The sequence below is a fragment of the Athene noctua genome, chromosome 7 (genome assembly GCF_965140245.1).
Source record: "Athene noctua chromosome 7, bAthNoc1.hap1.1, whole genome shotgun sequence".
Classification (NCBI taxonomy): Eukaryota; Metazoa; Chordata; class Aves; order Strigiformes; family Strigidae; genus Athene; species Athene noctua.
In genome coordinates this window covers 2017069-2044820 of record NC_134043.1, presented here as the reverse complement: position 1 = coordinate 2044820, position 27752 = coordinate 2017069, and the positions used below count along the sequence as shown (strand labels likewise).

General features: G+C 42.0%; 1 protein-coding gene across 3 annotated transcripts; it reads right to left on the bottom strand.

Moving 5' to 3' along the window:
* Nucleotides 1-504: 504 nt before the first annotated feature.
* On the bottom strand, nucleotides 505-27519 carry STAM2 (signal transducing adaptor molecule 2). Of its 3 annotated transcripts, none has more exons than XM_074910666.1 (14): nucleotides 27378-27519; nucleotides 18316-18400; nucleotides 15623-15698; nucleotides 15311-15406; nucleotides 12571-12717; nucleotides 10757-10826; nucleotides 9853-10039; nucleotides 8930-9024; nucleotides 8147-8229; nucleotides 7877-7964; nucleotides 7018-7072; nucleotides 6209-6362; nucleotides 4489-4658; nucleotides 505-4260 (listed from the first exon to the last, which is right to left on the bottom strand). In XM_074910666.1, exons 1-14 carry the CDS (start codon nucleotides 27415-27417, stop codon nucleotides 4029-4031), a joined length of 1578 nt encoding a protein of 525 aa, XP_074766767.1. In that variant the 5' UTR covers nucleotides 27418-27519; the 3' UTR covers nucleotides 505-4028. The 3 variants fall into 3 exon arrangements, with proteins under 3 accessions (XP_074766767.1, XP_074766765.1, XP_074766766.1); XM_074910664.1 differs by having other exon boundaries at nucleotides 15311-15425; nucleotides 15624-15698; nucleotides 27378-27496; XM_074910665.1 differs by lacking the exons at nucleotides 18316-18400; nucleotides 27378-27519 and having other exon boundaries at nucleotides 15311-15399; nucleotides 15623-15681.
* Between the last annotated feature and the right edge of the window lie 233 nt (nucleotides 27520-27752).

Here is a 27752-nt window from a genome sequence, read left to right as displayed (position 1 = left end):
CTGTGAAAACTTAGAATAAGCCATAAGCAGTCTCTTAAAATGTGCAATACGAATTTAAACATTTAATCTTTAAAGATTTATAGGTGTATTTGCTTTCCTTACCAGTCGTGAAGCCTATTATCGTTTTATGTCAGATTATTCTCTTCGATTCCCCCCCAGCTAACACCTGACACGTAGCAGCATCCCCTCGCTCACCTCCTGAGCCCAGCTTAGTGACACGTTGGGCAACAGAGCGCTGGTTCCCAGTCAGAACAGCTCGTCGAAGGGATGAAGCACAGCACAACTCAGAAACGCCGCTGGTCCGTTCCGGAGCGCTGGCTGCAGGGACAGCGTGTGGACAACGAGGAGCTGGAGGTAGCTGGGCCCAGGACGGGGACAGCGGGAGGGCAGAGGGGAAGGGGAGCGCTGCAGTAGTGACCTTCACACCACTATTGCCTTCATTTTCTGGCAAGGACTTAACTACACAGTAAACAGCAGACTCCTCACCCGTGTTTGTTAAACAAATTTTGTTTTATTCACACAAGGCAATGCACACATATTGCAGACAGGAGGCCGAATGGGTATTCCAATAAAACAGATCCCCTACTCTTAATACTGCAAACTCTCCAAGATAATTTTCTGTCAGAACCGTGACACATCTGTGACCCAGTGCACATTCACCTCAAACCCCAGATGAGAGAGAAGTAGAAGGCTGGTGTGATTCCAAAGCTCGGGCGTGCCCTCGGCTGGTGGCCAGGTCGCTTGCTGGCCAACCTGGAGATGTCACGGTGCCAGTGAAGGGAGCAGGGCTGGGACAGCCCTACTCACAGCCTGCCCCAACACTATTTCCTTTCCTTTTCATTTTTCACCAATTCAAAACAGTTTGAGTCAGCTTCATGTAAAATTTAACTGGTAAGAGCCATAAATTCTACAAAGTTATTCATTAAATTCAACAGACATGTCACAGTATTCAATGTAAGCACAGGTAGTGTCCATTATTTCTTAGAAAAGATGCATAGATCAAAACAAGAAAAAAAAAATCTTCCTATCAGAAAATAATTCCTGTAAGAGATTGCAGCTGCAGCCACGTCCCGCTCAGCTCTCCTTTCTAGGGGACAGCCTTCAGAAGAATTACACCGTTCCACAAGTCCATTAACATCTATGATCAAAACCCAAAGTCATATGAACGCAGAACATTACTTTTAAGCTTTACTTGTCACGGAAACAATCTGGTTTTTAACACTGTAATTTCTGTACCAAATTAAATCGACAATGCATTTGTCACATTGAGGCTGGATGAAAGACCACAATTTCTCAAAACACGTCTCTGCATGGTGCTATTACAGACAAATTCAATTGTTGCTTTCAGCAGACTAGAACTTAGACATAATAGGTTGCCAACTCATACCAGAAGAAGATTTATCTAGTATTGATACTGTCAACACCCATGAAACAAGTATATTACCATAAAAGTCTCATTAGAAAGTTGCACAAATTTCTATGTCAACCATTAGGAGTTTATATGAAAAAGCAGAAGTTATCTACCATTGATTCCTGATATAAAACAGTAGGTAGAAACCTAATGTAGAAATCTGAAGTTAGAGAAATCCTTTGGCAGCATGTTCTGTTACAATCAGGCCTTAAAAATAAATATGATAATGTGTAGAAGTATGAAGAGAAAAAACCAGATCCTATTAACACCGAAACCCTCTAAATACACCGTTTTAATAATAATTAAATTATTTTACACTATCTACAAGTTGCATATCACAGAATTAGGAATATAAGAGATGACAGAATGACAAATCCTGCTTTTATAAAATTTCAGGCTTTAACAGTATGCATATATGTAGCTGGGTAGAAAATATCAGACAAATGAGTATATACAGTATTTATATATAATTATTAACTGAACGTAATCAAATCACACCTGTCTAGCCATCTCAATTTAAGATACGCAATATTTCTGCTGGACCAAAGCTTAGAATCCAATAAACACACCTACCTTAGTCTCAACTGACTAACAAACATGGAGAATCTATATAAATGATAGCAAGGTTTAATTCAACTACATACCAACTCGGAACAAAGCTCTTACAAAAAAATCTCCAAACAATAAGAATCTTGAACAGCAGCACTGAAATTAATTATTCTTCTTGAAGAACACAAGGAACATGTTATCAAAATACTTCAGTATTGCAACATGTGTTATTTATACTCAACTACTTCAAGGAGAAGGGATAAAGACAAATTAAAGTCATGTCAAAAGGAAAGACAAAAGCTTCCTTCCAATTGCACAAATTTAAATTAAAAAAAATTAAAGAACAGGTCCTGAATACCTTATTGCATAAGCATGAGGCTGCAAATGAATAAGGTCACGATACTAAATAATTAAATACAACGTAAAAGAAAAGGAGGTGGCGCCGAGTGAAGGGTGGTTTTTATTACTCAACGACAGTCTACAATCTGACAGTTCTCATTTGGTAGAAAACGTGTACACCAAACATACTTCTTTACATTGGGGAGTTTCATGCATTTACTCAAGATGTTTTTATCAATGATTTGCTTCCATTTTCCCAACTGAAAGATTACGACTCATCATAAAATTATTAAAATAGGTATAAATATGACTATGCTAAAGTGAGTAGGTAAATAGTGATTTTTGTTTTTTTCAGAGGTGGAAACAATAAAAGAAATCCCACATTCCAGAAAGATAATTCAGCTCATCTGCTCCTTTTGTACAAACCCCACCCGTTAAAAAAAGTGCATCAGGGAAGAAATTCTTAGATTTCTTTTCTTAGCCACCAAATGCTACGCTTCCACGGTTCCAAGGCAATTCCTTTTCTAAAGACATGTCTGTCATTTTCAATATGCAACCACTCCTTGTATTAAACGAGGAGCACAAGCCCGCTCACAGAGCACGTGTGTTCTGCCTATACAGACAGTGAGTTAAACACACCTTTCCCAAAGGGCTCAAGAGTTTCTCTGACTGGAATAAGTGTTCATTTAGGGACGGAAATGGTGGCAGAGAAAGGGAATCCAAGAGAGAGGCAAGAACCCCCTGGTCCCATAAAGATGATTCCTATTCCGCTCAGCTCCCCGTTGGAAAGGGAACAAGGCAGACTCTCACAGTCTTAAGAAGCTTCAAACATCCTCCTTTACCACAAGGAACTACAATACTCCTTCACTTCTCAATACATCCAAAAAAGGAAAAGAAAAGAGATTCTGGCTCAGCACCTTGTATCCACAGAGTGCCCACACAGTCAGCTGGGAGCGTCCCTTGCCTGCTCTTGCAAAGCAGACTTGTGCTTGCAGCACCACCTCTGCCAAAAGACACGAGCGAGTTCTAGCAAAACCCCACCTGTTTTCTTCCAGAGAAACACATCAGAAGTTCTCCGGAGTTTCCGGGGAAAAAAAAAAAAAAAACCAAACGAATAGGCAGCACTGTAAAAAACCACTCATTTCTCGTATTTCTGTAGGTACGTGGTCCCCGCTGTCACAATATCGAATCATTTTCTCTTCCAGCTCTCATCTGCTGAGCTCGCGCCGTTGTTCCAATTATTCAGCGCGCATCACGCTGTAAAGCTCACTACAGCATCACAGGGAGGTGGTGGGGTCTACATCAGCAGAGATGCTCTAAAGCCACTGGGCTAGAAGGATTACAGTAAGATACCAGAGGAGGCAATGCATAACGAGAGCAACACGTGACAAAGATTAAGCATCCTCGAGTTTTCAGAAACACATTTAAAAGAAAATTATTTTTGGACAATCTTTTAAGATTCACAAGTGGTGTTTCTTGAGAGAACGGAGGTAAGGGCTCCAAGTAATCTGAAATTATTTGAAACCATCAGCTATGCTACTTCAAGCTATCTTTATGCAAATGCTTAACAATCAGATCTGATGCCTATTTTTATTCTGCATCACCCTAACGCAGTAAGTTGGGTTATTTAAAAGGAAAACGTGTTTTGATATCTGTGACAGGTATTCATAAAAATCATTAGGTCAGGCAACCCTTATGCGTTAATTCAAAAATAGGAGCTGGTTTGTTTTTAAAGGAGAGGCTGTTGATGGTAATTTGTTTGTTGCTGTAGAACAGAAGGAGCAGGAACTGCCACGGGATAACCTGGTCCTTGAGGCAAACTCGACGTATTATTCTGGTAAGCCGACATATCCACTGCCATCCCCAGCTGCTGCTGGGTGTAGGCAGCTGTGCCGGCGCCTGACGGAAGGCCGGCGTTCTGGTTCACATAAGTCTGGTTTAACACCGCGTCCGGTCCCGGGCTGGAACAAAACAACACAAATGGAATTCTGATAAAGTCAAGCCTATTCATCTGATAAACACATTTGCACGTAAGAATTTTACTTAGTCCAAAAGCGATCCGCCTGCTGTCAAAATGATCAAACAGCGTTACGTGTCACTGTAAATATCCCAAGAACACACAACCTCTAGATAAAGCAGTAAAATCACTGTCAGGAAGGAGGTGATTTAACAATTTGCTGAAGAAATACCTTAAATATGCAGCTTGAGCTGGCTGAGTGGCTCCAGAAGAATTTATATTTTGAGGCAGAGACCTCAACTGCCCCATCTGGTCGGGTCCGAGGCTGTAACCCGGGGAAATGGTGACTTGGTGAACACCCTGGATCATGTAGTTCCCACTAGGTGGCTGTACAGGGTACGACTGTAAATCCAAAAAAAAAAAAAAAAAAAATTATATAACTTTTATTTTCAATTAAGTAGCAGCAAATGTGGCACAATACCACTACAATGTACAAATATGTTAGGGTTCAAAGGCTGAATGAACAACAATTAATTTTTTCAGCAAGGTTCTAAAACCAAACCACATAACTTCTCATAATGCGTTTGAAATGGGCATCCTTTGTTTCATCAGAAGGTACCTTTTTCAGAAACGCACTGCTAACGATTTCAGTCCCTAATATCTGAAAGAACAACCTTCTGTATGATATACAAGACTTCTGCCCCCCCCCGAAACCTTCTTTCTTTCTAATTTGCCTTGTCTTTAAAATGTTCAATCCTCACATATTTTGATGCATAGAGCTGAGTAGGAAGACGGGCACCATACGAGGTTTGTTATTTAACACATTTTGGAAATTAAAACATAAGTATATTCCGAGACTGTAACGCAAAAGGAAAGCACAAACTTTAGTTTCCTGCATTTCTGCTTTAGGATAATGCAAGTCTTTACTGAAAATTCCGATAGAGCCAGTGGTGTAACATGCTTATCTACAGAAGTCTATGCTGGGCCCTGGTGTTGGGCTTTGGGCAGCGTACAGACACCGAAGGAATAGACAGTTCTGCACCAAGGAACCATGCTAAGCTCACCACGTTAACATTATCTTACATTTTTCACCTCTGGAAGCGTGTATCTTGGAAGAAACAGTAAGCTCCAGTTACCTTTTGGCTTAAATTACTTTTTAACCTCCAAATATAACGAATTTTCCATCGTTACCACGAGTTAAGGACACGGAATTACTTTTAACTGACATATTTTCAGATCTAGCAGTTGCTATGGCAACTATTCTTTTCCCACTGAACAATTAACATTAAAGTAAAATTAACTTGAAGTAAAAACACTCGTTCTACGCTTTCTCCAAAAAGGGTCTTAAAAAAAAAAAATTTCACCTCCATTTTGGTTTTCTTAAGACATCAATATGGCACATTAGAGATACTGTAAAACAGTTCTGAGGAACTACACCCCCTAATAAAACATGTTCATTTCTTAAGGGGAAAAAAAAAAAAAAAAAAGAGCTAAAACCAGACTAGTGTTTCTATATTTAGCAAAAGTACACTGCACTCATGATTAATGCACTCCTATTAAAGTTCACTCACATCCCCTCTATTAGATAAGAAGGTAACGTTTTTACTTTGAGGCTGAGGACACGACTCGCAGCAAGAATATCCACCGAGCTGCTGAAACACACAATTCTGACTGTAAAAAATTAATCATGGACACAATCTTTTAGTACTTTCAATACAGTACCTTTCTGTTAAGTAGAGCAAAATTAACAGCTATCCCTTACGGTACAAGCAGGTCACTGCAAATTGTTCTAGTGCGTAAATGGTATTTTATGCTAAAGGCTATAAAAAGTCACCAGGCAATGTCAGATTGTTCGTAGGCTAGCAAGGAAGCGTACACTTCATTTTTGCTGTCATCTTTTTAAATAGAAATCTATATTAGGAAATTCTCTATTTCCAGAAAGGGATACTGACCTGCACTGAAACACCAGAAGATGTGGGTGGGTATTGTGCAGGATGGTGGAGTTTTGAGTAGGCCGAATACATCGGCGTTTCATTCATCAGTTTGTTATAGAGCTCCAGAGCTTCTAGAACTTTCACATTCAATTCAGATAATTCTGAATGTTTTCTGTTTCAAAACAAATATATGCAAACACTAAGTTTCTCTAACAGCTGGTGTTAGATGGTAAAAAAGAAGAGTGGTCATTAAGCAGTTTTGAGTATGCAAGGAAAGAAAAAACGTAAAAGGTAGATGGTCAATTTCTTATGCATCTATGTTGTAAAATTGCTGTTGTGTTTCTTACACCAATGGGACTGGAAGGGGAGTCCAAGTGGTGCACAACTCTTCTTCCCTAGCTGCACTAAGGCGAGCCACTCCACCGGTGTGAGTGACCTTCTCTTTTCACCCTCAAACAGCCCAAGGAGCCTGAGGGGGAAGAAGTGAAGACAGCATCGAATAGATTTTCCTGTCATGGAGGAGAGGCAGCAGCAGACTGAAAACACCAAGCTCTAGATAGGCTGCAAAAGGCTGCAGCCAGAAAGCACCAATATAAAATACACCCAGTAACCTCTGCGGTCAGTTCTGGAGAGCAGCAAGCAAATCTTAGTACACACACTGGGGCCTCGGTACAAAAGTGCTAAAAAAATAAAGGTAGAATTGTCAACATGGCTTTCTCACAAGATTTTCTAGCTTGGGAGATGAAAGTGCCAAAAGAAAAATTAGTACAACTGCACAATTTAATGTAAATGACAGGAGATAACACAGAAGCTACGTTATGGCTCACCTATCTATCTCTTCCAGTTTTTCATCTATCATTGGACCCATCTGTTGACAAATATCTGTGAAGACAAAAGTGTCAAGGTAATTAGAGTCTTGCACAATTGAAAGTTTAAATGCAGCCAAAAAACACTGTATCCACGCACACTAAAACAGCATACGAAATGGGAGAGGGCACCTAGTTATCATGTGTACCACACTTCTCCTGCCCAAACAGAAACACTTTGGTTATTCTGCTTTGTCATCCTTTCTCCCTCAACCCTCTCAAACAAGGCTACTAATGAAAAACACGGACAATTTTTACATTTTTGCTTCAACTGTGCAAGGTCAATGACTTTCAACTCCTACTGGAGTACCCAGCCTAGACCACCTACGCTTCTCTAGGTCTGCTGTAGCACGGAGCTTCCTTTACCTTCACTTCTTCCATTCTAGGAACACTCCTTACGTGTGCTCAACTGTTATCACACACATTGAACTAATTAGCTCTTAGATGAACTGAACTTCCTCTCCCCTCCCAGCCAGCAGTATTTTTGAGAAATTTTGACACAAAATTAACTGCTTATTTCAAGCAAGGGTTTTGATAGGTGGATGGATCTTGTGAAGGCTGAGCACTGTACACTAGCTGGAAGTTACGCAAATCACTCTGCTAAACATGGAGTTGGCTTGGCAACTATTAGAAAATTCAGAGTTACACATATAGCCCCACGCTCCCACTGTGAAATAAGCTGTTCTACAGCACACTATTAGTACAGACCACGGTTTCTCTCAGCTTAAAATAAATGCAAAAGAATCACCAGCTCAAACCAGAAAAGGAAAATGTAAGAAGAAATTAAAAAAAATCCTAGCTAACTTAGTGCTCAAAGTACCTTCTGAGTCTAGAAGATCTGGAGAATCAAGTTTTAAATCTGTAGGATCTATACTCTGAAGTACCTGCAGTGTTTTATCCATCTTATCCTGAAATGTGAAGAGATTAAAACCAGTTATTTCTGAAGCACGGCAGGAACTGTTTTAATTTTCAAATTTTTTTAAAAAAATTAGTTATACAGAAAGAATTATCCACTAACATTCAGTAACAAAAGCATGCTTCAACCAGTGTAAATTCTCATCAATTTTTTATATTCAAAATGACTGCATACCTCATCTATATAAACTGGCTCAGGCTCTGCTTTCTTAATTTCTTCTGTAGTATCCTCAGGAACAGAATTTTTATCCACAGTTGCTGAAAGAACAGACATTAGTTTCTTTTCTGCAGCTGTGTTACTATGCTAACTTAAAATACACATTTTCTCCTTGCTTGCCATCGGATCTTTTAATGAGAGAAAAAATTGACTAAGTACTTTAAGCAGTGATGCACCTAACTGCTGGAGAAGGGAAATGGGTTTGCCTAGAAAACCTTGTGACAAGCTGCTTCCTTTGGGCTGCTAGCCTGATTATGAACCTAAGCCCGGCATGGGAAAGACTCCTGAGTCATATTAGCATCTAAAAACACCTCCAACATACGTACAGTTCCTTTCAAGCCAAGTCATAAGTGTTAGGATTTATTTTGGTATCCTGAGCATGAATAAAGCTGACAATGTGATTCTTACAAACCACTGACAGGGGTATGGATGTTATTCTGTGCTAGGTCTGATGTCTGAAAAGAGACTTTGACATTTTTAAATGGCAAGTTACTGGATTCACATGTAATATATTACTGACAAAGAATTATGGTAAATTGAACTTCAAAGAGAATCAGAAGACAGAGATTGTTAAAGTGAGCTGCAGCAGCAGTACATGCTTGCTTGCTTGCTTGCCACATGGGTGGGATTTCTCTCTCAATTCTTTCCTTGGGCTAAATTTCAGGAAATTATTTTTCTGATGGGCTCATCAGTAGTCCCACCCTTCTAAAATAATCTGTCAGCTTTTAATAGCTAACTTACCTGCCTCGGGTTCCACATTTAAGTCAGAAGTCACAAAATTAGATGGAAACAGTCCTACTCCTCTATGATTTTCACCTTTCCACCAATTGGTGTCACTGGGGAAATAAAAGCCGTATTACAAAGCTGAACATTAACGCTTCACGTCAGCGATATTTTGTGCTTCTGACAGAAAACCTGTGATATCTGATACGCTGTTTCCCCGTGTACCCAATCACAAAGGCAAAGGAGAACATTTGTAGAGATCAGCAGCCTGGCAGCAAAGCCAAAGACAGGAGCTGGGGCAGGGGAGTGGAGAGGAGGGATCGGGGGAAGTCAAGTCATTCCATAGCAATCACTCAAAATTTAACACAACTCTTGAGATTTTTAGACTGATTAGATGATAGCCCATTATAGCTTCATCTGAAAGTTCACCAGTAGTACACAAATGGGCACTATCATTAGAAATAGATTTGATCTGTCATGGTCTATTAAATTAGAACAGCATTAGCAGGGAGGAAGTTCTGCTTCTTGGCTATCACTGGAGCAACACTGGTAACAACAATAATTATCTTAAGTGGTTTTTCTTCAGTTTTATTCTTGGTAAATGTGACGAGATTTAACAATTTCTGGAAGCTGCTGGAATTTAGCACTGTAATGCATGTGTATACCCTTATGACATCTGTTACAACCAACTCACATTTATTTTTAAAACCACAAACAAATTGGACCTACAGCACAGAATGAAACACCCAGTGTAATATAGGGAGATCATGACTTTAGGTCAAAAACTGGGGGTATGGAAAGAACAGTGAAACATAAATGGATGTGAGGGGAGCCAGAGTGACAAGATACATTTCTGTGGGGAAAAAAGCAGAGGAAAGATTTGCTGTCCTAAGAAAACCACAGTTCTGGAATAAAGACACCTTCATTGAAATATATTATACCTGTCATCCAAAACAAAAATAATTTCTCCACTTTTAAAGGTGAGCTCATTGTCCTCGACGGCTTCAAAGTCATAGAGAGCTCGCACCTTCCTCGAGTTCTGATTGTTTTGCTGAATTTCTGCGGATGGGTACAAGGATTTAGTTTCCATTTGTTGCTGTTTCTGCTCTTGCAAAGACAATTCGATAGCTACAATTAGGGGAGGGAAAATTAAAAAAAAAAGTTTGTATATTTTATCCCTGTATACAAAGGCAGTTTGCTTTCCTAGTACAAATAAATAGCAAATTATTTATTGTTATATTATAACCTCATCTGCTCCTCTCATATTTTAAAATCTTTGCTCCAAACTACTAGCCCGATTTCACATTTCAACAGCTTTACTCTGCCCTGCAACAGGACTAAAAGACAGGACGTAATCACGCACAAGTTGTGAAATGTTTAAAACACCTTCTGCTTGTATTGGTGCCGCCTGCTATGGGAAGCGGCACACACACGATTCCTGTCAGGAGCATCATTAGCATGATCCAAAATACAGATAAATTCTTCACTGTGACATCTGAGCAACAGTCACTGTATCCAGGAAGGAGGAAAAAGCATAAAACACTTAAATGTTCTGATTCTTTTCAAGCATTGAGGTGAAGGCTAAAATCAAATGTGCGGGTGCAGAAGGGGGGAGGCCAACAGTCCCAAAGCAACGCTGAGGGCAGAGGGTACGTCTCAGCCGACCCCTCGCCCACAGGGGGAACGCCCTCACAGTATTTCCAATGACCCCCAACATCGGGTGCCAACCTGCTGAGCCCTTCTGTCAGTTCTACGCAGCAGGAGAGAGTACAGCTTCCCATTTCCACGCGTTTCAACAAAACTTCTACACAGCATTCTAACCCAAGGCTGTGACTAGCAATTTACCTTTAGCTATATCTTCATCTTCTTTGTTCTTACTCAGTGATGAACCATTCTTAGCAGCATTTGTGGTAGCCTGCAATATTAACAATAGAATAAGTTCAGGTTACAAAGGAAAAAGAAAGCTCTATAATTATATACTTAAACCAATTAGTAATCAGTTGTTCCTGGTTCGCTGCCTTACTGCAGCATTTCACCACTGAATCAAGATGACCTTCTGGAAGGAAAAATTGCCACTCTTCCAAATCTCAGCCAGCTTCTATTTTGTTTTCAGCAAGGGACAAAGTAAAATAATCAGATCTAATTTAAATAACTGATCTCATTTAAAAAACTATTTAATCTCATTTCTTAAAGTGAAAATACTCATTTAAATGCCTACTCTTTCCACCTTTGCTCTTCACCCCTCCCTGCAGAAGGGAAGAGAAGTCTTTGGAGTCCCACATGTATGAAGATCCAAGCTATTAAGCAGCTGCTGGACTTTCTGGGATGGGAGATCTCTCTCCGCATCAGAGCGCAGAGCCACCCTCCATCTCTGCTGGTGGGACAAGGGGAAGGAAGAGCAAACGTACATCAAGTTGGGAGCTGCTGACTCGGATAATACAAGTCTCCACAACCACACAGTGAAATTGTTCTTCATTTTCATCCCGACAGGGAAGTCTTCCCGCACATACCAGAAACAAAGAGCCTCGTTCAGACACTAGCCATGTCTAGGACTTACCAACAGTCCTAGGAAACAATTCTGTACCAAATACTAATAAACTAAATTTTAGTTTAAATTTTAATTACTAATAAACCTCAGCTCTGCTTGTTTGAAGTGAAGTGTATGAGGTAAAAACATCAAGATGCCATTTTCTATGTATTTGTAGGAAAGGAAGCATAACTGGTTGCCAGTACTCTACATCTTCCATGTTTCTGCCATATGTTTTAACACATATCCTAGATTTAGAAGTGAAAACATCTTTGTGGAGGAAGGAAAGATTGTAAAAGTAAAAAAAAAAAAACCCTCTGTGTTTAATACAGAGAAAAGTAAACTTCATGTAAGGAATACGTAATAGCAGCTGCAGTTCTAGTTTTTGGGACTGATCTTCACCCGATTCATCACAGAATCATCTAGGTTGGAAAGGACCTTGAAGACCATTAGATAATTAACATGAAAATATTCAGAAGCATCAATAACAAAGCATAGGAAAAACCCACCCGTCCTCAGTATCTGCCAGCTAGATTAGGCATAAAGCACCACCAGAAGTAAAACACTTCTGGTGAGGTTAGGGATTGGAGCACCTCCACCTGCTGCAGAGCCAGGACAGTTCCTGACGGGGACAGGTAACTGCAGGAACAAGCAAGGGGCACTTGGGAAAGGAAAGCATAGCACAGAGCATCTCCAAACACATCTCGCTCCTGACACTGCCCTTTGTTTGGGGAGGCTCTGTGAAGAAAAATGAAGGTATGTGCTCCAAGTCAGCAATCAGAACCAGGAAACACCAAGTACAAAGTGTGGGCGTAAAACTGCTTCAATCTGAGGTGGCTACAGCTCAACAGAGCTCTAAAAATGATCGGAAGAAAAGAATGATCAAAGATGAAACACCTCATAAGGGCACCATGAAATAGCCTTTAGTCTGTTCCCATTTTTCTTAGGAGGGCAAGGTCATAAAAAGCAGAATGAATAAAAGTAAACCTCAGCAGACGGAGACAACCAAACTCAAAGAAGGATCCTACTCTCCTGACCGAAAGCACAAAGGATCTCACTTGGACAGCTTCTGATTGTGTTCCCCGCCAGGAACGGTGAACCCAACGCTGCCGTGTACCAGCTCAGCTCTTACCTGCGAGCCAGCTGCAGGGAAAGTTACACCTTCTTCTTTTAAAGATTTAATAGTTGCAGATATTAAGCTACACTGCGGGTCTTTCTGAAATTCTTCTGACCACTCCACCATTAGAGTTTTTAGCTTTTCACAGACTTTTGGATGAGCCTAGAAGACAAAATCACATAGAAAGGGATGTTTATACCTCAAAATGGACAGAAAGAGTCGTTCCCTCGCAGTAAAACTTTGTTACCAAAACCATTTTACTACAAATACCCTTAATAATTGTCCTGATTAAGAAAATTTGGAAAACAGAGCCTAGAATATATTTTTTTTATACACTGATGCTGATATTAGAGAACATACTTAGCTTCTGGAGCGTCATCCTTTCATTGGAAAGTTGGTGCAGCGGTTGCCACACCATTACCTCAGCAGAGCAACAGACTGCAGGTAGTTCAGATTTCCCCAATTCTACCAAAAACAATTTTAAACCAGGGCTCCTTCAGCCCTCACAGCAATCTTCTGAGGCCAATTCTCTTGCACAGCCAAAGCTTAAATCCTGCAGGCAGCCCACCTACCTAAACTGGTGTTATTTTAGTGGAGTCAATTTTAGGTGGTAAAGGAATAGTTAAGGAAAAAGACTGACAAACTTTGACTTTTCAAGTGTTAGCCATGTTTCCATCTCATTATCTTTGGAGAAATACAGGCTACCTACCCCACTTACCCCAACCTTTCTGTACCTCTGTGTTAGCTAGTCTCCATTTTACCTCCATTTTCTCCTCATTATTTCGCATTTGTATCATTTTTTACGACCTCTGCTGTCTTCTCCTCACATGACAGGACACATTTCTCCCCGTGGGCTTCTCGGGTGACGGGATCTCACAAAAACCTGATCTCTGCATATACATAAGTACATCTGTCTCCTGCACGATGTCACTGCCACCCAGCTCATGGGACAGTTTATACTATTAGCTCCTGAATTAGGAGCTGAGGTGCAGGGACAGTTTGATAAAGGAAATTATTTGCTGGGAGTGGGGGTGAACCAAGATCAAGTCCATGCTCTGCCTGCAATTCCTCTGGCACTAAAGAGCCTCTACAGCTCCCCCTCCTCCACAGGATTTAGGGCTACTGTAAATCCACGTAGGATCACTGATTTCAGTCAGCACTGCAAGTTTCACACGCTAACAACCTCACCCAAAGTAACAATCCGCCTCCAGAAAAGCAGGTCAGCGTCATGTGTCGCTCTACTGTATGGCTAAAGAATACCCTTCAGAGTACAGCTCAGCAACGTTAAACATCAGCTGCTGTTAATCCTGCAATCGTGTAATAGCCTTAAAAAATTTATTGGAGCAAAGAGAGCAACTCCTCAATAGAGCAGCTAATATACGTGAAGGTCATGCCAACACTACGAGGGTAAAACATGGAGCAAAGCACTTCAGGCTCCATCTGCTTTCTGGTTTTGTTGACAGCTGATGAAAAGACTTTGTGTGACCCCAAAGCATCCCAACTAACCGCAGGACACTTGCTGGCAAAGAAGGATTCTGGGGGTGCTGGGCTCCCCTCCAGGTGTTTCCCTTGGCTTGTCTGGACAAGAGCCTGGGAGCACACAAACGCGGCGCACGGCTAAGATTTCTCTGAGCATGATTCAGGCCCCACTGGAAGCCTGTGCCTCGCTTCCTGACCAGTAAGAACGTTGACAAGTTTGGGCTCAAGCGTGCGTTTAATTGAAAGAAGAGATGGAGCTTGATAGGCTCAGTATCAGCACAAAAACATCCGTTACACTTGTCTGAACTTATTTTCTTTTGGAAAAAAGGGAGAAAGTACAAGTTTATTTGCCCTCTGAAGATTATTCCTCCAAGTGGGCCAAGGAGACGGGCAAAACCTAAGTATTTCCCAACAACAAAATAAATTACGCTCCAGTAATCCATTCTTGGGCAGGATTAAAGGTTTGATTTAACGTCCACAAGTGCTGTCAGACCATGAAGGTCAACGTTGTGTTTCAGGATGGACCGTGGCTCATGAGAACAAAGGGGAGGACTTTAAGACCTATTTTTCCATACAAAGCAAGAAACAGAAGAGCTGTGAACTCATTTTGCTTCCCAGCAGTTTTATTAGTTTCCTTAATTGCTTTGCTCCACCTCTGATGATTCCAGGCCTCCCATATATTTGAAGACTAACTTCTTTTTAACCCATTAGCCATTTTTGTCTTCAACCAGAGCAGTAATTAGGGGAAAGCTGTTTCTGCTTGTTCAATTCATTACACCCAGATTTAGACTCCATCAGCCATTTGACCCTAACCACTCAGGTCTTCCTTCCTCTGGGAACTAATAAAGTTGTCCGAAGACTTTATCCTTTTCCTTGTAAAAACATAGTTTAACTTACTCACAGTTCTCCCTTTGCACTTTAGCCCATGAATTTCATTCAAGCCAAATAAAAACATTCTTCAAGGAAAGCTGTCCTCACCATTATCAAATTATTGAGTTTAGGAAGAGTCAGAGAATTAAAATTACTTATGTAATTTCGTAAAAATATGGAGTTGATGCTGTTAGCCTGTCACTTCTTTAATATATTGTATGTTCATATTAAAAATTAAAGTACACAAATTTCAGTGATAAGACGAACAGCCAGCAGTATCTGCAACTGCACCAAAACTAGACAATGTGTATTAAGCAGAACATCAGTTCTGTGATTCTTTGCTGTGCTGAGACAAAGCAGTTACCAAAATAATCCTCCCCCAGTGCTTAAGGTCATAAAAACTTACCTTATTTATTATACCTCGAGCTTCACTAGCAAAGTCACGAGAACATACTTCTAAGTGAAATATTTTTCCACAGTTTGATACACAGGCTCCTAAAAGCTGACAACAGAAATACAATTGTGAAAACGTATGGCACCAACAGAAATAATGCCAAATAAAAGCATAAAGAGTTAAATTTAACCCTCTGTTCAGCATGCACACTCTCACTGACCTCTACTGAAGGTATATAAAGGCATTAACTGACTGACAAACATTTAATAGCTGCATGACACAAAAGAATACAAAGATTTTTGAAAACAGTGATAGTCTACTCACTGTAAGTGCTTGCAAAGCCACATGGGGAACTTTGTGATTTACCCTCTTCATGATGGCTTTAAGGCAATCCTTTGCTCTGAAAAAGGAATAAAGAAATTGTTAGTGATCAATGTGACTGACACAATCTGCAGAATGAATGATACCAAATACTCAAGCTGGGTAAGCAAACAAAATTGGGTTTGTGGGGGAAAAAAAAAAAGTAACCTAACCTAAACTCTTCCTAAAGTTAGTCTGGAAAAAGTGTTTAACGACTTGTTTGTTCTTACATGTGTATGGGATTGGAACAGACTCCATTCTTACACTGGCATTTTGTATTAACTTCCATAAAACTGCTGACTGGTCATAAAGGGAGCAACTGCCATTAAGTTGAGGAGACGGATTTGAAACAATGAAAGAAATGTCTACATTAAAAAACAAGAATGAGAAGCAGTGATGATTAAATAAATGGTTATTTTACTGGCTACTGTAAAGGGTCTCTATGGATTTAATTTAAAAATGGTGCTCACAGCTTGTCAGCTCTTGGATCCCATTTTCGAAACACTAAGGGCACAACGATTTTATAATTTGTTTCAGCAAAATCTGAGGTAAGTACAGAATAATGATTAGCACTCTAAACGTTGCTCTACTGAGGAGTTTCAAACTTAAAATGAGCATTAACAGCACGCACCAGCTATGTGGGCTGAGGCCTGTGTAAGGCTTCATTAATTTGAATTCATTTATTATTTTGAAGCCCCTACACCATGAAGTCTCTACGTAAGAGCTGATGCAGTATCTTCACGACTCGTATCACCTGCAGTACACCCGATATTACCCCAGCACAGAAACACCTCCGCGAGGCTGCGTGTCCCTGCGTGTCACAGCACAAGAGTTTTCAGCCAGATCTCTGCCAAGATCCGATTCCCCAGGAATCCAGCACACAAAGGGCTAGAGGAAACACCTGACAACCCGCTTCAACGCAAATCCTCTCTCCTGTCAAAGTTGTTACAGATTGCAACCTTAGGCAAAGCTTAAAAAAAAAAACCCTGAGCCAAAATGAAACCAAAACTGTTTCACTGTTAACGCTGTTAAGATGTTTGTGTCAATGTTTTGTTCTGTTTCAATGTCTTGTGCATAAACTGCATCTATATTCACCCTTTGGTTCTGAAACAAATTTTCCGATCATTCCCACATGTTGCACATTTAGTTCACAGTGGAGTTTTGTGCACGCAAATTTATTTCCTTTTGGAAAAAAAAGCTCCTCCATGCACACCAAACATGCTCCAACTTCTTGAGGAGCCACGAGAGACAGGGCCAGTGACAGGATCTGCTGACAATTCGCTGGTGTGGTTATGGAGCTGAGGAGAAGAGCTTAAACCTGTTCTGAGGGGGAAAAAGATCCCCAACGCCCTGAGCTGCAGACTGGATGGATGCAGTGGGCTCAGCACCAACTCCAGCCCCACCGCTCTCAGTTGCTTGGTGATGCAGACACAGCCAGAAGTGTGGGTTTAGTCCCAGCACTGAGTATGTTTGGTCCCAGTTAATACACAGACAATCAACCCAGACAACATGCGTGTTGTTAAGCTACATATTTATCTAAGAGTAGACAACAATGTGTATTATTTTCAGAGGATGGCTCTTGATGAAGGGCAGGAAGGAAGAAAACTACAAAAAATTGAAGTAAAATGTGCTAGCAGTAGTGGCATTTAAAATTCAGAGTTTAGGATTTTATTGTACATACAAAAATAAATATTAAGATTTAATTACATGTTTTTATATACAGTTCAGTATTTTGCATGTGCAATTAGAAAAAAAACAACCTAATTTTTTAAATAATCTCTCCTCCTCCAAAACAAGGAGGTTTAAAACAGCTCTCTCTACAAAAATCTTTTGGCACTAAAAAAATTTAAATATTTTTCATAAAGGACTCAAAGGACATTCTATACTTCTTCAGGACTAAAGATTCCTGGCTTGAATAGATTTGTTATTAATCCCTGTGGGAGGTAATTAATTAAACAAAACGACCCAAACTTTATCAGTGTAGTTATCTCAAATGTTACATAGAACTGATAAAAATTCTCAGATCACTTAAGAATTCAGCCTATGCACTAACTCAGGTTTACCTCAAAATTTAAACCACGTTAAATCACCCGAAAAGATTTCCTTAAAATTCAGCAAATACTTTTGGCCACTATGAGATCACTGAGCTACCACTTGTGTTTCAGTATCACCACCCGGGCTAAACTGATTCACACTGATCTGGTTTGGTCCTCATTTTCTCTCCTTTTCTCCTCCATCAGTCCCTTTCTTCCTAATGACTAAACACTGACAGATTTCTCATCATAAATAGCTAATCGTCCTAGCTAGATAATTTTCTGCAAAGAAACTAGTTCACTTTTTCCTACTGGCACAGTTGCTTCTCGAAATTTATGCAAGATCATTAAATATGAATAACTTGGTCTACTGTGCAAAACTCCATAAAAATTGGAATGCACTCAGCATATACAAATTCCTCTACTAGAAATCCTGTTGGAACACTTCTTTCAAACAGTTTTACAGCCAGCTACGTGGATGCGTAGAGCTCGCAGCAGTGGCAGGTTGACAGCAGTTTTTGCACAGCTGACTACGCCGAGCGTTTCGAGAGGTGCTCACTCTGAAACTCTACTCTTCTGCCCAGGAACCTGAAATTCCATGTCATAAGGCGAGATGCAGCTTACCCGTTAGGAGTACTTCCAACTTTGTCACATATATCCATAATAAGACCCCAGTTCTCACTGGTGTTACATTCATTCGTGGCTTTTTCTATAAAGAAAACCAAAATTGGTTAAGTGTCATAGCAAATTAAGTTCAGATTCTAGTCAACAAATGCTTTCCCAGCCACAGACCAAAAAAGCAGACTCCACATACAAAACACCCAGAGGCAGCGTCTCCTACAGATCAGCACGAGTCCTTGCTATCTGGTAAAGTCTTATGTAGTTTTCAGCACTGGACTAACAACTGCGGTAAGTATTTACAAGTTCCAAAACCAGAAACAACCCTTGAACTGTAATATTGTAAGTGACAAAAAAGAAACGGCTGCTGTACAGTTTAGTTACTCCAGGCCTAAACCATCACCCCAGTCTAGAGTTTGCTTGAGGTCTCCTAACATTTGCACGTCATTAAATATTTCACGTGCATGCTCCAAAAAAGAAAAAAAAAAAAAACTCTTTAGGACTCTAAAGGAAAGCCACCTCCTCATCAACACACTCATTAAAATATTTCTGTCTGGTAGATTTTTCAGGAAATCTAAACGCCACAGCAAGTGTTGAGATAAATAAACGGTGTGGAAGGATTAATAAAAAACACAGAAGGGGGCAACAAAACCCAGACTGTCAAAATAATGTATACTTAATTATTATTTGCAACATTTCATTTTACATACTAACTGATAAGGTTTAATGGTGTTTAACTGTGCTTTCCTTTCAGGTTTTTATTAGAGCCATGTTATTTTAATCACACGTAAATATTACAGTTCTATTAAAATAGCTTATAAACAGCAAATTAAATATTTTATACATTGCATCTGCTGGTTTAGGATTTAAATTTAACCTCCCCATTTAATATTTTAAGGAAATTCAGAGCTAAGTGCTTTTAGATTTTTTTGTTACGTGTTAATCCCATCAGAATGCACTTCATAATCATGGCAATATCACAATCAGTACTTTTACAGAATTTACTTTGGTAAGAGAAGCTGCTAAATCCCTTTGGGATTGAGTATTTTAAAGACTATTTAGTAGATGAAAGCAGAACACAATGCTCACTCGCTATTACTGTGATGGTGCTCTCTGATAGCAGCTCTTCCAAAACTACAAGGTTTGCTGACAGCAACAGTACCGCAGGATAAACCCGATTTCATGTGTGCAATTAAGCATCTTCCCTGATAATCAGCTTCACTACTTAGTTTTGCAGTTAAAAGGTGCAACAATACCGGGGCTAGCTCAGCAGAACAGCTTCCACAAAGAAAGCGCAAGCATAGCAGTGCCCCTAAAAACCTTTTGTTACAGATGTAACAGCAGAACAAGGAGGAGGAATGGAAATTTAAAATTTTGGCCACAGGTTACCTTCACAAGCTTAGACTATTTAAGGGAAGCAAATACTGTGTTAAAAGAATGATCCTACAGCACAAACCTTCTTAAAAATTCACCTGGGAAGGACATAATCATTACATTTTCTTTTAAGCGCATTGATATTTTTAGGACACAAAATTCATTGCTCGTTCTTGAAAATAAATGAGCGCCTGCAATTTTTAACACTTTTTCAATTCATTAAAAAAAAAAAAAAAATCCAACCAAAGCAACCCCCACGTGCCCATCTCCTGGATATGTGAACAGAAGACAAGCGTAACGCCACGCCTGGGACACAACGTTTCAGCCCAGTGTCCCCTATGAAGTTCCACCAGCTAAAACTGCTTTCTGAAAGCATCCCCTTGCACATCTCCACCCCCAGGGGTGCGGATCCTCCCAGCAAAAGCCCTCAGTTGGATTAATCCACCTCACCAAGGGGCAGCAGCCCCCAACCCCTCCAACACCAAACAGCACCGACGCCTCTAAAACTGACCCGGCCCGGCATTTACCAGCACTGACCAGAAACCTCTCTGAAATTCCTGGAGTATTTTAGAGACGCCTCTTTCCACAAGTCCCCCTCTTCTAGGGCCAGACACTGGAGTGCTTCAGCAGGGGTGGGCTCAGCTAGCGAAGCCTCCAGACAGGTATCATCCTATCTCTAAGCTCTCTTGATCATTTCGTACACTCCAAAACCCCAAACCCAGACCTCCAAACTTTCCTCTTCACGCTCCCTTCTCTTTCCCTCCTCTGCTCTCCTTTTAAAATGGGAAACAAAGCCAATCAGGTAATTTACTTCTGGACAATTTATTTTAAAAAAAAAAAAACACAACAGAACTACATCCACAAAATACATGTAAGATTCTTTTAGAGTTCACACTTATCTGATTCACTAGTCAAAAGCTCTCTTCTAAAATGTCACAGCAAAGAAACAAACTGAAATGGATACTCGGACCCAAAAACATGTCAAGAAATTTAAAATTACTCTTGACTGTTCACAAGCCAGTCAAACACAAGCTGGCCAACTGACCCTGCAGTGTAAACACTGCAAACCAAACACCTTGTGGTTATGCCAAGCCAAAAAAAAAGAAAAGATCCCCACAAAGGCTGCCAGGTAAGGAACGGGGTAAAACAGTGCAGCTCCGTCGGGCTCCACCCCCCAGCAGTTCTCGTCTTCTTATGGTGTTTGTTCCACAGAGGCAGGTGTCGCTTTTATCCTCTGCGAAAGACTCGAAAGCACCTGCCAGAGGATATATTGAACTTTCCTGGACCCTCTGAGGAAACGGCGATCCACTTCGCCTGCCATGACAGAGGACATCCCGCCCCATCCCCATCAACTCTTCCACAGCCAACAGGCTTCACTGGGAAGTTTTCAACTCCACACCTTCTACACCTTGAAGAACAGCACAGCTGCTGTTACTCTTAAGTGCTACTTACTCACACCTCCTGTTCGTACACTGAGGCGTGTCAAAGGCAAACTCCCTCCTCTTGTATCTACGTGCCCTGGTCTAGGAGCTGACACGGTCCCGGTGAGAATACAGAGGCTGCCCCATGGCAAACTCTTAACTGTTGAGGTCTTCTTCCCTGCCAGCATGACAAATTTAACAGCATCTGCTTTTGTGCTTAACATGAGCTCCAGCTGAAGAATAATCTTGAAGGATAACTACTTCACAGATGCTGAGTATGGACTTTGATCAGAAGAAACAGATGTGGGAGGATGCATTTTCCAAGATTTGAGTGCTGAGAGAATATAAACTTCTAAAAAAATGCTATGACTTACACTCTGTAGTCCTCCAGTTAACAAAGGAACACTAGACTTGAGCTTACTTTTATAGAAATAATAAAAGCAAAAAATGCCTTTTTTTTTATTGCTGCTTGGTATATTTTTAAAAACCCACAAAGAATTAAAACCACAATTAATCATTTTTAACTGGATCAGTTCCCTGATCTGATTTGCCATGCAGCTGCACAGAAAACTATGCCAACACAAGAGCAGATAGCACTAAAACGAGCAGCTGGGAAGGGGACGGCAACTGTTTACTGATACTACTGCCAAAAGAAGAAATGCTCGTCAAGCCACTGCCTTAAAACACTGTCACCAGCTCTTCCAGAAAAGAAGGTAATGCTTTCCCACTGCATGCCGAAGGCAAGTTTTTCAGGACGCTCCCTCTAGCACACAACGTCCGAAAGGACCGTTGTGTCGGAGGGAAAGCTGAATGTCGCCCTTTCCAGCCCAGCTGCACCAGTTTTCCCTTTTTCACCAGAAACGGATGGGTGATACATGTAAATAACACCAAAAGATAGGAAAAAAAAATAAACTATGAGGACTGCAACTGGGCAACACATGGCAGTCCTCAAAAGCATCCCTGTTCACATCTTTTCAGACGTCAAGTCCTCAGCCATAAGGATCCTGGTGTGATGCTGGAGGGTCCTGGCCCCACATTCAGGCAGGTGGGGAACCTGCAGGCAGAGCTGGCAGCCTCCACGCCCCACGGGCTCCGTCCAGCGCCTCTCACGAGGCCCACTACCTTTTCAGCAACACACCACCAGCACTGGGATCCCCTGGGGTTGCAAAGACAAAAGCCACACAGCCCCTTTCTAACACAACACCCAGAACTCCGCAGATCGGGTAGGATCTACATTTACCGTGGCAAGAAGCAAGGAAAACAGCACCAGCAACTGGGGGGAATCTTAAAATACCTACAGGAACACAGAAAGGAAGATAAGGGAATTGCCAGAACTTCAGAGCCCCCAGAATTCCCCAAGCGTGATACGGGCACTCCCAAAGTTCCGTGGAAATCTCTGCCAAGGTAACAATGTGATGCTTTGACTCCTACCCAAAGCGTAGCACGCTGATACGCGACACAGATCTCCCACTGAGTGCTTCTGCTGCAAATCTAGACCCTGTTTAACACACGGCGTTAGCATTTGACACCGACACAGCCAAATCAGCAACCCTGCTCTGATGGTGGCTCCACCTCTACGCTGCCTAGTCCATACGATCTTCAAATTTGCAAAATATTTTGTTATTTCGGTCCTGAAATCCCTTCAGCCAAGCTTGGCAACAATGCCAAATAATGTGTCAGGTTTTAAAAAAAAATAACAGTACTAGAACATAACTTTTTTCCCCCACCTGTGTCAATTTTTACACTGGAAAGAAAACAAGCAATCACACACTGATTTAGCACAAAGAACTTTTCAATTTGATGTGGCATTTGCTAAAGACCCTGATCACCAAAATAAACATTTTCTAGAGACTGATTTGCTCCCTGAAGCCACGTGAAATAAAATCTTGCCTGCACATAAATATTTCAACTTTTACACAAAACCATTCTAAGTATGCAAAACCAGGAGTTCATACACAAAAAGTGAAAGACAAAAAAAATTGAGGACTACTCCAGACGGCTGTTTTTCAGAAGATAAAGCAGAACCACATGGATGAAAAGAAGACATTTAATCCCACACACCTTCATTTGTTTGCCTTGCCTTTGTATAGCCAAATTAGAAAATTCTAGCTTTGATTTAATTAGTGTTTAGAGACATGATGACACTGTAGTCATATGACTCGCCTTTCCAGTCCTGCACAGTCCACGTTGTTGTTGCTGAGAAGGCAGCCCTACCTTTAATGATCCCAGGTAGCAGCTAAACACTATTCATGTCACTCTGAATATTGTATTCTAAAAAAATTGAATCAGTAAAGTGGAATGTTAAAATAACTTTTTGCACCGTAGATCCAGTTGACCGACAAGGCTTTTTGAGATACAATTTTTGGTTAAAAAGCGGGTCTGATGTTTTGTTTCATCGAGTCAATTGGCCAATAACCTGAAAAGCAAATAATTCCATTTGTCAGACAATCCACAAACCTCAAGAAAAACACTGAAGACCAGAGTGGAATTAAGAGACTTGTAACAGAGACCTGTTAACGCAGCCTAGAAAGCACCAAAATGAAAGTTACCAACAATCGCGTATTATAGAACAAAACATCCCTCATAATAAGAAAAAACAAACAAACAAAAAGTGAGGCTATGATATATTAAAAAAATAATCAAGGAAGCAGTGGGGGAGCAGACCAGTAATAATCTAAAAAATGAGCAAGAAACACCATAAAAGCGCAGGCTCAAAATTCAGGAATTTTCATCAGGTAAAGCCACAGGCTGAGGGCTGGGAAATACAGTCCCTACATTTTATTCCTGGCTTGCATCCAGAATAAAAGCCTAAAATCTTCCATGTCTTCAAATTATGGAGCTGTATTTTTGTTAGTCTTAAGCCTGGATGTGTTTAAGGGTCGTTTAGATGAGATATTGGGGGATGTGGAGTAGGGGAGAACTTGTAGAGTCGGGCTGAGGGTTGGACTCGATGATCCCAAGGGTCTTGTCCAACCTGAATGATTCTGTGATTTAAAGAAGCAAAAAAGAAAACAAAACAGCCAAGCAGCACCCAGAAAAGCCCCTATTAGCTTGTCCTCAAACATTCTCAGGATTTTAGACCAAACGCTGAAGCCAAGAATTATTCCAGACTGAGAAATGAAGGGGCAACCTGGTGAGCTGGACCAGAAAGCAGCTACTCTGGTAGGCAAGGACTTCTTATCAAAGACTAATTAACAGCAGTTGTCTGTTCAGAGGGCAGAGAAACATTCCATAGGATGCCAGGTGTGAGTTATTGGCTACAGTTCTTGGATCACTCCACAGGCAACATAAAGCGCTCCGATGAGGGTGGGGTAAGCTTACTCCCCAGACACCTCAAAAATTGGTCTTGAAATCAGTATTTATATATCCTGGCTGGCCCTGACAGCAAGGGTAAGGGTCTTGTAGGGAAGCTAGCGGAGAGCTGGAGGGTATCATCAATAAACAGACTAAAACATAATGTAAGGGGAAATACAAATCCTGGAGGATTAGGTAGAAAAAGGTAACAGTTAGTAGGACACAAAATGTAAATTCACACAGTCAGTGTCAGTATCGTCCTAGAAACAAAGTGCTCAGCAGTTGGAAACAAGAGGAGAATGAGTATGCTAGGTTCTAGCACAAGAGGACACAGGCCACCAAGGTAAAGCAGCCGCAAAAAGGCAAATCCAATCCTTGAATGAAACACGGCAGGTAAACATTTCAGCAAAGCAGGAGGAAACAGGAAACGCTATCGGGCAAGTTATCAGTGATCCACAACACAGTGGGCAATTCTGGATGCCAGTCAAACTACACAGAAAAATACTTCCTACTGCCTTGATCCTGTCAACAGTCTTATGAAAGAAGGCTAAGGAAACAAAAGATGAAAGGGAACGGGCTTGTTCGGTGTTAAACGAGCAACTACTTAAGAGATGAAGGTTAAGAGGAAGGACAATGCTGGGAAAACAGCAAGCGCACATGAACCGACTAGGAATAGATTCAGACAGGAAATTAAAAAGCTTCTAACACTCTAAAGAAGCAAAATTCTGGGGAATCCTCTCAATAAGAAAAACAGATGAAAGAAACCACACTCCTCTAAAACACTACTCCACAGGTGAACCTTGCGACACTGCAACTACAAAGCACCCGAAGCAGACGCTGAGGAATGAAGCCTCTGTGCAGCTCTGCTGAAAAGCAAAATTACAGGTGTAGAACCAAGGAAACCAAACCAGCTGCAGCAAAGCAAAAGCGTGTTCCCCTACATTCTCTAAAGGTGCCCCAAGAAAAGAGAGGAGTTGGGTCTGCAGAGGCCTGGATCAGCTGGCTGCCAACAGAAGTGGGGTCCTGCTCTTCCCCTTCACCTCTGCAGGGGTGTCCTGCTCCTCCTTTTCACTGCCAGTTCACAGCCTTTGCTGAGCAAAGGCCCCAACTCATCACCTTCATAAATGATCCAACTCACAAGCCAAATACTTTCTTCTGGAAAATTAGTTTTCTGCCAAAAAGCGTTGAATCAGCTCAATGGTGAATCAAAAATAAAAACAGGGTGGATGGGACCATGGAAAAGGATCTCTCCTTTCCAGTAGCATCAGGCCACCAGCTGGACTCAACTATTTTCTTGGTATGTACCTTTTTTTTTTAATGAAAAAGACAATAAAATATTAAAAAAAGTTAAATGCTCACAGATACATACCAAAAGCAGGAAAACCTGCTCACATAAATACTGCAATTTGAAGTACAGACCATCCACATTTGACAATTTGATATTCTGGGTAGTCTAGTTTACAATAGAATAATAATTTTTTAAAAAGCTCCTAGTGGCAAACAGATTTTTCCTGGCAATGGACTGTAAGATTTCGCCTCAATAATTACAAAGTTTCTATTCTCTTGCACTTATTTAATCATCAGAAGTGCAGACAGTTACACTCAATATATGCAAGGCAAAATTTAAGAAACTACAAGTGAACCAACTGCCACTTTTGAAGTACTACAGTCTAGAAGTTCTTGAAGCATTTAGGTTTGCCACTGAATTCTGCACAGCTGTGAGAGTCCTCAGTTGAAGAAGCCTTCACTTCTGCAAATATACTCATTTCAGCCACGTGAAAATAAGTCTGACGAAACAAACAGAAAACTTCACAAGGTATTTGAAATAACCGGACTTTATGTAGCTGGTCTGGCAAGTTTCTACTTTCATTTCAATCACAGGTCAACACTACAAATCTCATGATGGTTTGTGAGAAGAGGAAGGGGAATGCTTCTGTTGCACAAACTTTGCAGACTCATTAAGAAAACAGTGCAACTTCTACTCAACAAAAAAGAGCTGGTGTGGTAATGGGAGCACTCACAACCACCTCTTCCACCTGTTTACTTCCTGGCCTTGACAGAAATTCCAAGAATGTTGAATTCTTCTCTTCCCTAAAATTCCAGTGTAACAAGAAATGTAAATCTGACTCTGGTATCTAGCTCAATTTAATTGCTTTTTCAAGGGCTTCGATTTAGAAGAGGCATTTTTGAAAGAAGAAAAAAGAAAACCCCTAAAAAAACCAACACACTGAACAAGTTTCATGCTCAAGAAAGCACAAGACAGAGCCGAAGCACAAAACAAAACAAGTGAGTCATCATCTTCAGCCTGTCCACGGCACCAACTCCAGCCAAAGTTGCTTCACGGTTTTGCAATGAGAAGCAATGTCAGCTCAGGCTTCACTTCGTGCCCCAGATCAGTCTCTAGACTCTGCCTTAGTACCAGGTACTGAAACAAGCATGGAGATCGGACCCTATCGATTTTGATAGGGTTGGTTTTCACCCCCGAGTTCTACACCAAGACAGGCTTACCACAGCACTGCGCTCCACCGAAGCCAACGAGCAACGCCCCGCGAAAGGCAGGAGGGAACAAGAGGCCCCAAAGCCAGGCTGCAGGAGCTGTAACACTGCAGGAGCTGGAGCACAACGGGCCACAACCCCCTTCCCTGAACTGCTGGGGCACCCGACCGGCCCCGTCCCTCTGCGGAGGCCGCAGGGCTGTCACAGAGCCCGGGGCGCGGGTCGGGACGGGGGCCCCGGCGGCCCGTCCCAAACGCCAACAGCGGTTGTTTTCCGTTGAAGCTTCGCAGCGGGACCACCGGCAGCTGCCGGGGCCGCACGGAGCGGCTGCTCACCGAGCAGGCCCGGAACCGCGGCTTCCACCACCGGCCGCCGTTACTCTTTTTCCCCTCAGCAGCCCAGGCCCCGCCGCGGGGAGGAGGAGGCCGCTCCACAAGCACCGGGCCCAGCCGCCGCCGCCCCGCCGCCGCCCCGCTCGCTCACCCACGTCCTGCTCGAAGGGGTTGGGGGCGAAGAGCGGCATCCCGGCGGCGTCCACCCGCTCCTCAGCCCCGACACCCGGGCCCCGCGGCCGCCCGACCCGCCGCCGCCGCCCTCCGGCCGCCTCAGGCCCCGCCGCGCCTGCCCCGCCGCGCCTGCTCGCGTGGCGGAGGAAAGGCCGCAGCAGCACGGCGACGCCGCGCCGGTCAGACACGGGCTGCTGGAGGCGCCGGTGCCGCCCGGCGGGACGGGGCGGAGAGCCGCGGGCAGCGGCCGCAGTAGCGGCGCAGCGGCGTCAGGCGCTCGCTGGGGCAGCCCGGCGGGACGGGGGCCTCGCGGGGGCGGGGCTACCGGCGGCTGTGAGCGGAGGCTCCGCCT

What these genes read in the sequence shown, in the direction of transcription:
- STAM2 (XM_074910664.1), bottom strand. Translation starts at nt 27,417, where the DNA reads ATGCCGCTCTTCGCCCCCAACCCCTTCGAGCAGGACGTGG. An exon ending in GTTGGAAGTACTCCTAACGG is followed by an intron (nt 15,699 to 18,315) that starts GTAAGCTGCATC and finishes TTCCTTTTTCAG; the next exon opens with AGCAAAGGATTGCCTTAAAG. An exon ending in AGATGAAGATATAGCTAAAG is followed by an intron (nt 10,040 to 10,756) that starts GTAAATTGCTAG and finishes CCCTAATTGTAG; the next exon opens with CTATCGAATTGTCTTTGCAA.